We start from the raw sequence: 17,311 nt of genomic DNA, 5'->3' as shown, positions 1-17,311 counted from the left end.
ATGTTTATATATATATAAGATGGCTTGTACTCCTTTCATTTAAATTTCTCTTTAGCAATTTTTATCCCGTGTCATTAGCAGTATCACGATTTACTCTTAATTGCAGGGCCCACCAGCGGCCGAGCGGTAAAGTCGCTGAACGCTGGTAGTTCGGTCTGAGGTTCGAATTCCTCGAACGGGCTGGCTGAATGGGCGTTTTCGTTGCTTTCCCCATGTGTAACGTGTATACGAGCCAGTTTCCCTTAGCAAGTCCTCCACGAAGGCATCCCTCCCCTTAGGCAGATAGCTTTTGAAGCTTTGCTATAATCACACACACACTGTTAATCTCAAGAATATTGTGATGGCTAATTATCTTTTAATTTTTGATGCATGCAACTTAAAATTGCTTTATTATACTGCACGGATTTCTTTTATTCTAATTAATTATTTTTAGTTTGACTGTCCCTCCTGATTTAAGTTTCCTGCCGGAATGTAAATTTTTTATGGCGAACTGTTCAAATTTGTTTCAGAACTTGTTTCAGAAGCGATATTTAAGTTGCGTGTCAAGAGTTCAAAAAGTAGTAGTAGCGGATTTATTTCCGATGTTTATGCTGCGTGTTTAAAATTAGCTCTCTAGTTTGTTGTTCAATGCCTTTCAGTTTATATTGATGCTTCTCGACTCGGCTTTGATGTGTGCAGTCGATTTAGCGTTAGTTTAAGCCAGTGTTTCCGAACCTTTTTTTCCTCGCGAACCAAACGAGAGGTCCGAAAAAATTTGACGAACCCCCTATGTTAATGACAGGTAAAAAAAAGCAATAAAATTTGATAGAATATATATTTTTCATATTAATCGTGAAACATTTAAATAAAACATTAATAAGACTAAAATGATGGCTATAAAAGTTGAAAACAAGATAAATTTAACAATCTGGTTCTTATGTTTTACATTTGGAAAAACACTTAATGGAATATTTGTGACTGTTTGATAGAACAAAGCAATTCAAAGTTAGGCTCAATTTCTGACAATTTAAGTCTTAGATCAGGTTCTGCATTTAACCTCTTTCTGTATTTATCTTTCAGATAAGTATATGTTGAAAATCCTTTCTCGCATAGATATGTTATGCAAAATGGTAATAGAACTTCAATGGCTTTTTTTGACATAACAGGATATTCATTTTGTATACTGAGCCGGAAGTCAATTAAAGATTGATCTTTAAAAATTGCTTCTAGGGAACTGTCACAAGATAACACTATGAGTTTTTCTTTTTCCAGTATATTTAGAGAGGTTTCTGAACTTACATTTCCTTGAAATGGATTACGTATCCAGTTGTTTGAGATGGATATATTGCATGTGTTGGGAAAATAGTCATCGAAAGTTAATCGAAGATAGTTCAGATGTTCACATATACTCCTTTTAATGTTTTCGTCAAGTTTAATTGAATTTTCTGATAAAAAAGTGCTGACAGAATCGAAACATTCATACTCATTCATCTGTAGGCACTGAATCCAAAAATTGATCTTTTTCAAAATAGCCACAATTCTATCATGTATACTGAAAATGGTGACACCCTCGCCTTGTAAAGACATATTTAATTTATTCAATTTACAAAAAAAATGTCAGCTAAATACGCAAGCTTTTGCAGCCAAAGAACATCGGATATACAAGAAGACAAATAAAACGGATGATCAATAAAAAATGCTTGAACTTCAGACTTCCAATTCAAACAAACGCGTCAAAACTTTACCACGGGAAAGCCATCTAACTTCTGTGTGAAGTCGTAAAGAAACGTGGAAACTTCCAAAATCCTCACAAAGCGTATGGAATAGACGGCAATTTGTAGCACGCGATTTTATAAAGTTCACAATTTTCACAGCATCACTTAAAGTAGTAGATAACTCTGCAGGAATACGCGTACATACTAAAGCTTGTCTATACAACAATGAGTCCATTGAATTTTTCTCATTGAGCTTCTTCACCCGTGCTACAAAACCAGAAAATTTTCCTGTCATTGTTTTTGCACCATCTGTACACACGCCCACACAATAAGACCAGCTTATTCCATTCTTTTCAAAATACCCATTCATCATATCGAAAATCGCTTCTCCAGTTGTGTAGGTTTTCAAAGGTTTTGCAAATAGTACATCTTCTTGAACAATATTCGTAAAAAGATATCTAACGTAGACAAGCAAGACTGCGGCATTTGTTGCATCCGTCGATTCGTCAAGCTGAATTGCAAAATAATTCAATTTTATTCTTTTTAGAAGTTCGTTCTCCACATAATTAGTTAAGTCATTAATTCTACGCGACACCGTGTTGTTTGATAAGGGAATTAGCTCAATTTTCTTTGCTGCCTTTTCCCCAAGCATACATTTGGCGATATCCAATTAAATTTTCTGCTATTTTATGCGCTTGCCCAGATCTTGCAATTCTATAACTTACTCGAAATGATGCTTCAAGGGCCATTTTACTATCTTCGTTTGAAGTCAAGAAAGAAGAAAGGCTACACTTTTTCATATCTGCTAATTTTCTTTTGAAATATTCAAGAGGTTTATCTTTGTGTGTCGGATGTTTTGTTTCAACATATCTACGAAGGAGTGATGGTTTTTAACTGCTGTTCGCAAGAACTTTGTTACATATAACACAAAGCGGTTTAGGTTCTGACTCATCCCCAGTAAAATGAAAACCCAATTGTAGATAGTCGCTGTCATATTTTCGCTTTTTCCCTTTTCTATCATCATTTCCTTTGTTTTTCGTCTGGTGCAACGGTACCTCACTACAGATTTCAGTACTATCATCTCGATTATCATGTCTCGTTTCTAAACGACCCGTTTTTAACCATCGATCCATAATAAAAATAAGCTATAATAATAATTAAATTAATAATTATTAAATCATTTACACGAGAACTTGACAGGCACAGTTTCACTATGACTCAAGCTTAACAAGTGCTAAGCCTCTGTATGAACGTCGACAGACAGACAGAGAAAATAGACTGTTAATACAACACTACTCTCACAGTTCCCGGTTGTGAACGAGTATCTAATTCTAAAATCTGTAGTAAACTGCCTTATTAATTTGATATTTATTTCCAATTGTATTGTAAAAAAAATATTACATAGAAGGGAAAACTTCTGCAATGATTTTAAATATAAAGCAGAACATGATACTAATCACATTGATAAAATATTTTAAATATAAATAAATATTTGTAATAAAAGAGAATAGTATTTGATTACTTGAATAAGAGGAATAAATTATGATGTATAAAATTGTTGATATAATTTGATATTGATGAAGTAATTTTGAAAAACAAATAAGGAAAAAAGAAATGAAAATATTGAAATTTATTATAGATTTCTTAACAAACAGGCAGCGAACAATCTGTTTTACAGTGGGTGTGTTTTTTAATTTTTGTGTTTTTTTCCCTCTTTTTATTTTAATGGCGTTTTAAAAAATCCGCCATTACAATATTATTTCCGCGAACCCCCTCTGCAAGCACTGTGAACCCCTGAGGGTTCGCGAACCACCGGTTGGGAAAGCTAAGGAGCCAGTCATTAGATATCTTAATTTACTAGTGATTTGTTACATTCTTATTTTCTGTTAATTTACGTAGCCACATGTGGTGGTGATTTGTGTGCACGAAGTGCGTGCTTCTGTTTTAATTTAGTTTAATTCAAAAGGTTATTGAAACCTTTCTTCTGCAGCATTTATTCTTAAAGACACAGCGAGAATTCGCTACTTCATCTCTGACGTAGAGTCAAAGGTGTATGTTACCAAAGAATACTCAGAGACTCTATAATATATATGCCATAATTTCGAAGCACAGTTGCGATGGTTGAGTGGTAGGCCGAAAGGAAGAAGTTGGATATTAAACCATGTTCAGCCAATTATCATTTCTTTATTTCCACGCGTATAAAATCATTTCAGTAGATATTTATCCGGTCATAATGAAATCCGATGTATTCCTATGATTCAATCATAATGGGATATGATAAATTTCTATATACATTGGTGTTTTAAAAGAAATGACGCAGGTTTTTTAAAGAAGCAAAGCGGGGAGATATTAGCAATGTAGAAGCTAGCAGAATAATAATAATAATTAACTCGCCAGCGGTATTTATGCCAAAGTAGGCGCGATTCTAGAGACCTATGATTGGTTAATATTAGTTATAGTTGCCCTTTTCACGTACCGTTACATAACATAGAAAGATCCCGAATTTAGGAGAACAGATGAATTTAGGGAGAAAGCACCAAATCTCGAATATTAATTTTGAGGTCGCCAATTATTTTTTAATTAAGTAATATAAGATATAAGAAAGTATGATAACTGCTTGAAAAACAATTGGCGACCTTAAAATTAACATTCTAGATTTGGTGCTCTCCCCGTAAATTCATCTATTCTACCAAATTTGATATGATTCTATATTATTTAACGGTACGTGAAAAGTGCAACTAAAACTAATATTAACCAATCATAGTTTGTCTCTAGAATCGCATTAATTACGTACTGAAATGTCTGAAAAATTTAGAAAATGATGCATATTTTTTCCTGAAGAATTTACTTTAAATAACTGAATCACGATACACTTTTCTGAAAAATTTTCACCAATCACTTTGCACTTAATACACGGAAAGCTCAAATTTGAAGCACCAATAATACACTTCGGAAAAATTGTGAAATACCAAACTTGAATATTGAATCACTTTGCACATATAACACACACACACACACACACACAAAAAAAAAAAAAAAAAAAAAAAAAACACGAACAGCATTAGAAGTATCCAGATGTCGTCACACGATTTTTTTCAATGTTTTCACTCCACACGTTAGATGAATTCTTTTCGCTTTAGACAGCTTTGAAACAGGAAAACCCACGCAGATCACAACGCCCGAAGATCTTAGAAGACGTCATTACGTTGTAAAGATGGATGAACTTTCAAATCAAATTTCTAATTTTTCATTTCGCAGTCCAGTCACTGGATATTGTTGAAATACAATTGGGAAAACGTCCGCACTTTACCGAGAACGGCTAAAAGGAAAAACAACACTAATCCTTTTATACTTTGAACTAAAACATATTGGGGTTTGGGCAGCACGTACATATCCTGTAGACTTTAAAACTTTCATAATTTCGAAGCGTAGCCGCGATGGCTGAGTGGCAGGGCGAGGGGAAAAATTGATATCAAACTAAGTTCAGTCAATTATCATCTTTATTTCCACGCATAGAATTTATCCAATCATAATGAAATCCGATGTATTTCTATGATTCAGTCATAATGAAGTATGATAAACTTTTATGTACATTTGTTTTTTAAAAGCAATGACGCAGGCATTTTAAAGAAGCGAAGCGGAGAGATATTAGCAATGTAGAAGTTAGCAGAAAAATAATAATGACGTAATTAACTCGCCAGCGGTATTTACACCAAAGTAGCTGCGATTCTAGAGACAAGCTATGATTGGTTAATATTAGTTTGTCCTTTTCACGTGCCGTTACATAACATAGAAAATATCGAATTTGGGAGAACAGATGAATTTAGGGGGGGGGAGCACCAAATCTAGTTAGAATGTTCATTTTGAGGTTGCCAATTATTTTTTTAAAGCAGCGGATTATGTATAAATAATTAATTCAAATTTCATGAATCTATAATAGAAAATTTTGGCAACATCAATTTTAATGAAAGACTTTGAAGATAAGAAGCTAAGGACTGTAAAATATTATGATTATGATATTCAAGATAAGATTTTATGGAATTGTGGACTTTTCTGGTATTCTTGAAAAAAATTAGGACATTCCTTCAGTGATTTTACAAAAGAATGAACTTAATAGAATAGAATAGAACTCAATAGAATTTTCAATTTGAATTTATTGTTAAAAATGATATCTACAAGATTTTTTATTTAAAAAAAATTATTTATATCAGATTTTATGATTTTTAAACTATTGCATTTCCCTTGTTTCTCTAATTCTACAATGCTTTTTATAAAAAGGCTTTTCTGTCGCCAAGCCTTTTTCTCTTTAAAGGGGGGGATATATAAGATAAACAATATGTGGATCAAAATTATAATTCAAACTAACGGTAAAACTTTAATTCTCCCTCTCTGTCTAAAAATCGTAATAAATTCTCTGAATAGCGTCATTTCTAGATCATTCCATTTCGCATGGCCTGCGCAGAACTGATGACGTAATAATTGGAAACTGAAGCTTTTAAACTTAAAAAAAAAAAAAAAAAAAAAAAAAAAAAAAATCACTTAGTGTGCTTCCGGATAGGTTTAACTACGTCCTTCAGCTTCGCTCGCTATCCTGCTAGGATATGATTTCGCCGTCTTGGCTCGCTATCGCAATAATATTAAAAAATATAAATGTTCTGTGAATAGGCACGACCAGAGTGCCAAGTGAACTGTGGCCACAAGCGTCAACTGGAAAATAAAAATGGAAATAAAACTGCCTCAACTGCCAAGTTTTCTTATATATTACGAAATCAACCTACTAGCTTACGACGCAATCACAATGCTTCCTCTTCAATATGGATCTACCCTTACGCATCAGTAGAGTTACGTCTTTTCCTTGTGTTGTTGTTTTCATATATATATATATATATATATATGTTTGTGTGCACTTATATTTCTGAAACTTTACAAATATCTATTAACTTTTTTGTTTTCTGTTATTGAGTATGAGAAAAACTGATTAAACTGCTAAATCAAATTAGATCTACATCGTTTTAAATAGGATTACAGTATAAGTGGAGTCGATTAAGAATATTACATGCGGTGAGCACTTAAAAGATTCTGTTGCCCACATAAATTTACATTTGTTTCCCCTCATACCGTTTTTCTCAGTCTTGGTTTTCCCACATCATGTTATATATTTTAACAGCAAAATTGGCAGTCGAAAATATTTGTCTTGCGCCTGTTCCTTGATGGCCAAGGAACGTGCTTATTTTGCTTTGGTGGTTAACTCTGCTTTGGGGATAAGGATAAGTCAGATGAGCCACTTGCGCCAGGTGAATGCCTGGGAGTGGAGTTACATTAGCCTTGAAAAGATAGTTAAAAATCCTTAAAAATATATTATGATTATTGAATTAGGAAGCTTTGACATGCATTGAGAAGCACTGTTTCAAATCATGATATTTAATGCAATTCTACATTCTACATATTGCTTATGACTGACTACCTGGTTTCCATGAATCGTCTTTTCGATCCATTTGCTGCACCAGGCTATCACCTCTCAGTTCAGGTTTGACTAAGATTCGTGTCAATATAATAAGCCACAAAGTTATTTGAGTACAAATTAATTGTTATCTTTATTATTTTTCCTACTGAATACACTTCTGATTATTATTAAAATTTATACACCATGAAGGAATCACACTGCGATTCTGAAATTTGCATGAAAAGTAGAAAATGCTAGGATATACAGATCCCAGGAGCTAATATAACGCATATTTATGTCATTAACTCCTTGACATACAGAAAAATTAGGTTGCTACGGTTTTCGAAAAGGTACATTAAAAAGAAAGCTACTTTGAAGCTACTTTCGAAAGCTACATTGAAGGGAAACGTTATTGTTCATGCAGAAGAACGTTGAAATAGAACTGCGGCTCGACATTTTGAAATTAGTGTAGAAAATGATTATCACAGAAACGAAAAGTCATCGCAGTTCCTTATTTTAATGCAAAGCAGCAATGAAGAGGTTAGTCCTAAGAAAAATGCTTGCATCAGAGAACTGAAATTTTGTTGGATAGATAGCGCAGAAAAATGAAATTTTTATTGATTAAGTTATTAGTCCATGTCGTGAAGAATTAAACTCTAGTATTGATTAGAAAGGAAGATAATGTACCTGCTGATAAATAAGTAATGTCATTAGTAAATGGGAAATTTGTACACTAAAAATGTTAAAGGTTTACTTTATTTATAAGCATTTTTAAGAACATAATTCCATCTCCACTGAATGGTACTGAAATCGAAATGAAAGAAATTACATGGAGCTGTTTCAAAGTAGGATATAGGATACAGGGAGCTGTTTCAGTATATAGACTGTTTAAGAAATATAAAAAATGTGTAATAATTGCCAGCAATATTTAGATATACTTAAATTTCAGAAATAAGAAGGGAGCAATTTTACTCACCAAAGCAGCGGGAAATCAAAAAAAAAAAAAAAAAAAAAAAAAAAAAAAAAAAAAAAAAAATGTTAGATACTATCATCATAAGATATCTGCATATTATTTTAAACTATCATAACTACTAATACACTCTACTATTAAATTTATGCTGGAGAATATGTATCAAGTTTTTACAACCGAAAAGCCGGGTTGTGCAATTAAAATTTCATTTAAATAGTAGAAACTATTTTTCCCCTCCGAAAGCTGATTAAACTGTTTTCTTTCAATAGATATACAGAATTTAGGCAGTGAATTGATTGTCGTCAATTCAGAAATCGTAGAATCGAATATGATCTTGCTAAATTTTCCTTCGCCTCATCTCACCTCTGAGCAGTTTGCCGATAGAATGGCTTTGGTATGTGAAACATTTTTACCATTCTCCTAAGATCTTATGATCATTGAAACAATATGAACGAATATTTTATTTTTTAGAGCGTATAACGTTATTAAGATGTATAAATCATGTATAAATTATATATTTATTCAAATGTTATTAATTTATAAAGAGGTTGCATTAAAAAAATCTAGAATGAAGAATTAATGTAGGCTATGATAACTTTCAATATCTAAAGACATTTTAAGCAAAGATTTTACTTTTAAAAGAATAACTAAAGTGGCATTATATGAAATTGAGATTTTATTAATTTCAATTAAAAAATTTTAAATACAGAAATGCTTAAGTATCAAGCTAAATTACTGTAAGTACAAAAATTATGTTTTATTTATCTAATGCTCTGAGATATCAGTTATACTGATGAGGTTTTAAAATAAATTTTTTTCTTTTTCGACAAAAGCGGATTGTATCTTAATTTGAAGTTTTTAAATCAAATTGACTAATTTTAATAAACAAACAATTAATCAAGCTTGTGTAACTAATATAAGACATGATTTATATATACATTACTTTCTTCATAGTGTAATAAGTTTAGACTCTACACTTATTCTCATATGAAATTATATTTATTAACGGTCAGACAAAAATTCAACATCCGAAAAGACTAGGTCAAACTTCGAATTCGAAACAAATTTTATCATTTTAAGCCCTATTTTTTCGAATTATTTAAGATGATAATTTGTTTTGAAATTGATACAAAATACTAATATGATTTGATCGAAAGCAATTTTAACTACTTTAAGCAACATCTGATACTGATATCTTGCAGTAAAAGTGAACAATTGTATTAGCAAATTGTAAATATTATTGTTACGAATTTGGTATTTAAAAAGCTAATGTTAGTTCAATTATAAATTAAATGGCTTTATTTCTCGCGCAGTGCAGCGCGTGACGAATATTAAAAGAAAGCTAAGCCGGAAAAATTAAAAATACAAGAGCGCGTGCGTTAAATAAATAAATATATCTTTTTGATTTCCAGAAAGTACTAGAAAATTCTAGCGCGTGATTTTAAAATCTTATAAAAGGAGGAAAACATCTCAGTTTGTAGTTGCTTGCTTAGTTTGTTGTTGTTTAGAAAACTGCTCTTGTTGATTGTAGCGAATTCGCGGATTAGCGTTCTTTAGCTGTTTTGAATTACGTTCTATTGGATATTTGAGTAGTTAAAAGATAACTACTGTGAGATATTGTAATACTGCATGATACTTTGAGAAAATTTAAGCATTTTTGTTGTGATAATAATAAATTTTTGTTCATTTTTCATCGGACTTGTGCATTCATTTCATAACGAACCCGTACGCACGCAACAATTTTTGGTGTCAGGAGTGGGGTTTGAATGCCAATAACAAGAGCGATGGAAGAACAATTCAGGCAAATGATGACTGCATTTGCTGCTTTCCAAGAAAAGATGGAAGGGGCCGTCAACTCCGTTAAGGAAGAAATGAAATTGGGCCAGGAATCCGTTAAGGAAGAAATGAAATTGGGCCAGGAATCCGTTAAGGAAGAAATGAAATTGGGCCAGGAATCCGTTAAGGACGAAATGAAAGCCGTTCAAGCTGGTCAAGAAGAAATGAAAAGAGAAATTACCTGCATAATAGAAAATAAATTTGAAGCTATAGAAGGCAGAATTGACACAGTTGAAAATAAAGTTGGACAAATTGAAAAAAAAGTTTCTTCCGTAAGAGATCAAATTGAAGGAAGAGTTTCTTCGGTGAAAGAAGAAATAGAAGGAAAAGTTTCTTCTGTAAAAGAACATATAGAAGGGAGAGTTTCTGCTGTGGAGGAACGAATTGAAGGAAGAGTTTGTGCCGTCCAACACCAAATCGAACAACAAATTGATGATAGGGTTTCTGCAGTAGCCAAAGAAGTGGATATTTTAAAGAAATTCGTAGCGACAGCAGGGAATAATAGTGATGGTTTTAAATTCTTACCGATGCCTACTCGTCCATCTCTGAAGCTATCCACATATGATGGGAAGACATCCTGGCAAGTGTATAAAACACAATTTGCTATAGTGGCGGATGCGAATGGATGGGATTCCCAAACTAAGGCCTGTCATCTCGCCGCTTCTTTGAGAGCAGACGCAGCGGATATCCTTCAGACTCTTCCCGAAAACAAAAGGTTAGATTTCGAAGCTTTGTCCGGCGCCTTGGAGCTGCGCTTTGGGGAGAAGTGTTTAAAAGACTACAGCAGGCTCCAATTAAAATCTCGTCAACAGAAGCCTACCGAAACACTTGAGGAGCTCGCCACGGATGTTGAAAGGCTGTCCCATCTCGCCTTTTCGGAATGCCCGACAGAAACAAGGGAAATCCTGTCCTTGCAATACTTTATCGACGGCATCCGAGATACTGAAATACAGAAAGCTTTACGAATGGCGGATGTAAAAGATTTAAAAAGTGCTCTAGTGTACGCCATGAAATTTGAGGCAGCCCAGCAAGCCACTCGTCGAGACCGCTACCCAGTCAGAGCTGTGCGAGTCCACGACCCAGGGGACCAATTAATGGCTCGTTTAGATGATTTATTCAGACAAGTCGATGCTTTGATACGGAGTAGCAGTGAGAACAAAGTGGCTGTAAGATGTTGGAGATGTGGTTCTGAAGGTCACCTACGACGGCATTGCAGAACACCCCAGGGCACGGATAATGAAACGGATGAGTTGACAAGATCAGTGAATGCTTTAAGACGGAATAGTGGTGAAACAAAACCGACCCTAAAGTGCTGGAATTGCGGTGTTGAAGGCCACCTACGAAGGAACTGCAGAACTCCCCAGAGCACGGAAAATAAGGCATACGATTTAAACAGACAATTAAATGCCACGGGAAGGAAAAGGACTAACAAGAAACCAAAGTGCTGGAACTGTGGAGCTGAAGGCCACGTACGAAAGAATTGCAGAACACCCCAGGGTACGAAAATTGAGACAATTTCTGAGCAACGGCGCAGGAAACAAATTAATGATCATATCAAGGAACGGAGGTTGCCAGATAATGAAAAACCCTGTTTTAAAGCGCTTAAGATCTCTATAGTGAGTGGCAATAATAACGGACTGTCCATCAATGGGAATATCGATGGAGTTCCTTGCAATATGATCATTGACACAGGAGCTAATGTTACCATCATTAGGAAAGATTTAGCTGAACAGTTTAAAGATAAACTTATTTGGACGCCATCCTGTGTTACCCTTCAGACTGCGTTTGGTGACAAGATCGACATAACTGGGAAGTTAAACGTAAACATCACGTTTGGAAGTGCCGCCTACCATCACACGGCATATGTGGCGGATATTACAGATCCATGCATACTCGGATTGGACTTTTTAAGGAAATACAATTTTTCCTTAGATTTCAAAAACAATAAGCTGCTTTCAGCATCTGATGGCATGACTATCCATCCTCAAAAGGGATCCTCGCCTGGAAATGTCGACGCCTTGTCCGAAAGATCGAGCTCGGGAAGCTGCCGAAATCATACCAGGGTCGAAAAGAAACTCAAGACTACCAGCTATTCTCCATCCCAGAAGCTCTTCGGTCGAGACCTTCGTCTGCCTTGTGACCGCCTGTTTAGTCGCCCTACGGATGCGCCTTCATCGCCTGAGGAACACATTCAAGATGCCCAGGCCCGGTTTGAGGGGATGCACCGTTCTGCACGAAAGCGAGTCAACTTGGCGACGGAGAAAATGAAGACCAGATGCGACACAAGAGCTACTAGACAGAGATCCAACAAAGGAGACAAGGTGTGGTTGTGGAACCCAATTCAACGAAAAGGACTGAGTCCTAAATTACAGTCACCTTCGGATGGTCCATATACAGTGCTGAACACGAATGACGTCGTGGTTCGGATCCGTGAGTCTTCGAACTCTTACGACAGGTTAGCTTATTACTATGGCCATAGTACGTAATGTAAATAATTGTAAATAGTATCAGACCATGGTCCTTTATGTTTTTAAATATGTATTTGATTTGATTTGTATTTAGTATTTGTTTTGTATTTAGTATTTGATAGCATTTGATTTGTTTAAGTTAGTTATTGCATTTATTGTTCATGTTGTTTGATATTGTAATGTAATGTTTATGCCACAGTTGTAAGTTTAGCTTCCTGTCCAGGGATTGTACTGCCAGGGACGTGCAGTCCTTGGGAAGGGGGCAGTGTTACGAATTTGGTATTTAAAAAGCTAATGTTAGTTCAATTATAAATTAAATGGCTTTATTTCTCGCGCAGTGCAGCGCGTGACGAATATTAAAAGAAAGCTAAGCCGGAAAAATTAAAAATACAAGAGCGCGTGCGTTAAATAAATAAATATATCTTTTTGATTTCCAGAAAGTACTAGAAAATTCTAGCGCGTGATTTTAAAATCTTATAAAAGGAGGAAAACATCTCAGTTTGTAGTTGCTTGCTTAGTTTGTTGTTGTTTAGAAAACTGCTCTTGTTGATTGTAGCGAATTCGCGGATTAGCGTTCTTTAGCTGTTTTGAATTACGTTCTATTGGATATTTGAGTAGTTAAAAGATAACTACTGTGAGATATTGTAATACTGCATGATAATTTGAGAAAATTTAAGCATTTTTGTTGTGATAATAATAAATTTTTGTTCATTTTTCATCGGACTTGTGCATTCATTTCATAACGAACCCGTACGCACGCAACATTATTTTATAGTAGTGTCTGGTATTTTATCTGTTGTTTGAAAATGCATGAAACAGTCAGTTCTTGTTTCTAAAACATTTAAACTCATATTTTGATGCTTAACTATACATGTAAACTCCTATTTAGTGCCTTGGCCCACCAGCGGCCGAGCGGTAAAGTCGCTGAACAGTGGTAGTTCGGTCCGAGGTTCGAATCCCGCGAACGGGCTGGCTGCATGGGCGTTTTCGTGGTTTTCCCCATGTGTAACGTGTATACGAGCCAGTTTCCCTTAGAAAGACCTCCACGAAGGCATCCCTCCCTTTAGGCAGATAGACCTAGTGGGCTTTGCCGTGATTAAATAAACCAAAGCAAACCTATTTAGTGCCATGAAACAAAATTGAACATTCTAGAATACTTTCTATAACGTAAAAGTGACGAACCAAGAAGGAGTTACCGAATGAGACGAAATTGCGTATAGCGGTACCTTACGACAGAATATTCAAATGATTAACTTGACAATGACTGATTAGCTGGTGCTCCAGCGCATTGCAGCAGAGCATCCGAATGGTACAGAAAATAAAGAAAATTCCAATTCGAGGAATAATTTCCATGCCAATGTGGTTCCGTCTGCCCACATGGAATGCACCAATGCTTCACAGATGGGTTCGCGAGCAGCATGAGCAGATGCCACCATTTGAGAGAGGGCATGCAATTGGATTAAAGGAAGCAGGGTGGCCAACTTGTAGGATCTCTAGACATTTGGGTCAAAGAGATTCTAATATTCCACGATGTTGGCAGGAATAGAGGGAACCATGGACCGTATAGAACGTCAAGAAGGTAGCGGTTGACCGAGAGCGACGACAGGTGAAAATGGGTCTGGACATCCGGGCGGCTTACATAGACTATTCGGGTATTGTTGCGGACGGATACGGTACTGCTGCCGCAACTCCGGACAATACCTGATTCGGTGCCAATGCGGTGATATTGGAATATCTGGGCAAACACCCTCTGGTGCCTTAACAGCACCGCACTAGAAGTTTATTTAGAGATCTTAAAAAGCATACAATGCCAGACAAAAGCTAGTTGCATATTGATGCTAGGAAATACAAATGAAGAGTATTTGCAGATGACAGAGAGGTGGTACCTAAACATGAGACGTTTCAGGCATAAATATTGCAAGATGAACATATAATACAGACACGCATACTAACAGTAATAAGTCACTTCTGCGGTTCTTGCTTGTTGACCTTTGGAATTAAATAATTGACATATGGCAAGATCTGATATATTCCGTAATAAATTTTTGAAGTGGCGGAAAAAAGACCACCTCGCCTACCCTCTGTACCATTTTCCTAATGTCAAGATGGCCTGCAGTAGATGCATCATGTAATTCTTGCAAAATACTAAACCGTAAACTGGCTGAGATGACCGGTTTTAATTCAATATTCTGATTTGTTGTTTTAGCATAAAATAAGACATCATCAATTATCTCATAATTTTCAGCTCTGTTTCTAATGGCCATTATATATGGATGTTAAAAATTTTTCGGATCTTTAATTATGCATAGATATGACTAAATTCTGGACCAGTTTGTAATTCTGCAATGATAGTTTCACGACAGGTCAAAGATTTTCGTTGTTAACATAAGAACATTTTATTTCCTTTCTCTCTTCGTCTAATTTTATTCTTGATAAGGCATCGACCACAAAATTGTCTTTTCCGGGGGTATGTTTAAGTTGTATTCTTGTTATTTTAAAGTGCATCTGATTAACCTCGGGGACAATTTTTCTCCGAGTATAATCGACGCACAGCCGTATGATCCGAATGCACAGTTATCGGTGCCTTATCGAAATCTACTTTAAACTTTGGCGCCGCTAAAAGTACAGCCAATATTTTATCTCTGTGGCCCTGTAATTAAGCTATGTTAGATTCACAAAGTTTTGGAAAAAGCTGCAACAAAACAGTGCCTATAGCGTAATTTGGACGTCCGCTAAAATTGAAGTATTTTCGTCCCCTTCAGAAAATTTTTAAATCGGGTTTTGTTCTATCGCAGTTTTTAACTTTTCAAACGCCGTATTAACCTCAGCTGACCAAGAAAACCGGGCTTTTCATTGTTTTAATTCAACAGCGGTTCGGCTATTTGTGCAAAATCCTTTGTAAATATTCGATAGTAAGAACACATGCCCAAAAATTAAGCTAATTTCTTTGCTGTGATTGACTACGAAGAATTGGTATAATTTCTTATTGCTATTATTTTAAAATCTTCAGTTTGTATGCCCCTTTCCGAAATTTTATAGCAGAGGTACTTAAGCTCTTTTGCCACATATTTGAATTTAGCCGCACTGATTTTAAACCTGCTTCTGTTAATAATGTGAAAACTTCATTTAAGTCTTTAATATGTTCATCGATACTCTAAAAGCATAGTTATAGTTACTATTACTACTATAGTTTATAGTTACTATTACTACTGTTACTACTATAGTTTATAGTTACTATTACTACTGTTACTACTATAGTTTATAGTTACTATTACGTCGTCGAGGTAAATAGAAGTAAATTTTCGGAGGACAGGTTTTAAAATGATATCTTTGGTAGGCTGGAAGGTCGCCAGGACTCCACACAAGCCGAAATGCCTTCTGAGAGAGGCATAAGTTCCTGCTTGTGTTATGAATGCGGATTTTTGGATATCCTCGGGTTTCATAGCTATTTGAAAATACCCGAGGTGAGATCTAACGTGGTCATGTATGCTTCCATTGAGTGTTTCAAGTGATACCCTACAAAGCTACATCAACCACACCGCCTAAAATCCGAACTCAGGCGAGAACACCCAGCAGACTAATCCTAATTACCTGTCTCTATCGTGGGCTTTTAGAGTTCTTTCTCTCTTCTTTTCCGGTGGCATTGAAGGAAGTTGACTGATCGACGGCGAAAAAATACAAAAATACACGACAGTGATGTTTCAGGCTTTTATTTCAATGATTATTTCATTAATGAAGAAATATGTCCATCGAATCATCTGTCTGCGTACGAGAAGAGAGACTAGAATGTATCGATGAGATCACTTTTCCTTATAAAGAGACAAATAATATTGTAATACAACTTAACATTAGGCTTGTGTTTAGGGTAGGTTTTAACTGCATTGATTTCGAGGGAAATTTTGATTTTATTCTGACGTGTTTCTCCTCTGTTTTGATTCTAATACAAGTTTTGAATCAAATTATGTAATTCGTTCATATCTGTAAAAGAAAGGAATGTAACACTTCCTTTTTTTCTTGTTTTATTTTAGGTAAAAGAAAGTGATACAGAAAAAGCTGTAGTTAAGGTAGCTCCCTGGTTCGGCAATCGTGTGAGATGTGTCTTACATTCTGATCTCACTGAAGATGACGTGTATATTGCTTTTCGTAAGATCCGAAGTATCGCAATGTAACTAAAGTATACATACAATAAAAATTATATTCCCTTGTCTAAATTTTCATCACTTAAACGTACTGTAATTTGTATAAGAGAATCTTTACAACAAACATTGCACTCAAAACAAAGTACCAAACAAAATTATTGCTTTTAAACTAAAATAGATTTGTTTATTCTTCAGGATACATATAAAAGTTTTAATCTTGCATATTAAGCCCTTAATATAAATTATTCAGAATAGTATTAAGTCTCATTTTGAGTTTCATAATTAGGATAAGATTATTAATATCCTGAAAAAATTTTGCCTCCGTGTTTGCATAATACCTTCTAAAATTTGTCGCAGTTATGAAAAACCTCGGATAATAGCAAAAGCAAAGGATTTTGAGGTTTTAGCCTAATTCTCAGGAGATGATTGAGCAACGAAGATATACTAGTTTAATATATATATGATGTACCAGCTTTTGTCCGGAATAAATAGATTGGTGAAGAATCATAGATGTAGTCGTAACTTAAATTATCAGACGATAAGTTTAAAAAACAGGATCCATTTATTATTGGTCAGGAGAAATAGCAGTTACAAAAATCATATTTACGGAGTAAATAAAAAAAGATAATAACTTTTTGTATGAAGTTTACTGCATCGTTACATTAAAGAAAAGACACCTATATTCCTTTGCGAGTCCTTTTATAGCCTGACGTCAGCCTCATCAGCCATTTAAGTTCGTTTTAAATATCTCCAGAACATTC

At 35.0% G+C, this 17,311-nt stretch overlaps 1 protein-coding gene across 2 annotated transcripts in view; it reads left to right on the top strand.

The window, feature by feature from the left end:
- Window positions 1-16,622, top strand: part of LOC118205920 (uncharacterized) — a 77,230-nt gene extending 60,608 nt beyond the window's left edge. For both annotated transcript variants that reach the window (XM_085817072.1, XM_035378200.2), the window contains 2 exons: window positions 8,377-8,501; window positions 16,440-16,622. In XM_085817072.1, the coding sequence (XP_085673198.1) occupies window positions 8,377-8,501; window positions 16,440-16,580 (266 nt within the window). In that variant the 3' untranslated portion in view covers window positions 16,581-16,622. The remainder of the gene's footprint in view (window positions 1-8,376; window positions 8,502-16,439) is intronic.
- Window positions 16,623-17,311: the final 689 nt, after the last annotated feature.

This window comes from Stegodyphus dumicola, chromosome 5, assembly GCF_044657685.1.
Source record: "Stegodyphus dumicola isolate Sdum_Otavi_A_Nest chromosome 5, ASM4465768v1".
Lineage (NCBI taxonomy): Eukaryota > Metazoa > Arthropoda > Arachnida > Araneae > Eresidae > Stegodyphus > Stegodyphus dumicola.
The sequence above is the reverse complement of the archived record's forward strand: the minus strand, read 5'-3'. Positions and strand labels throughout refer to the sequence as shown.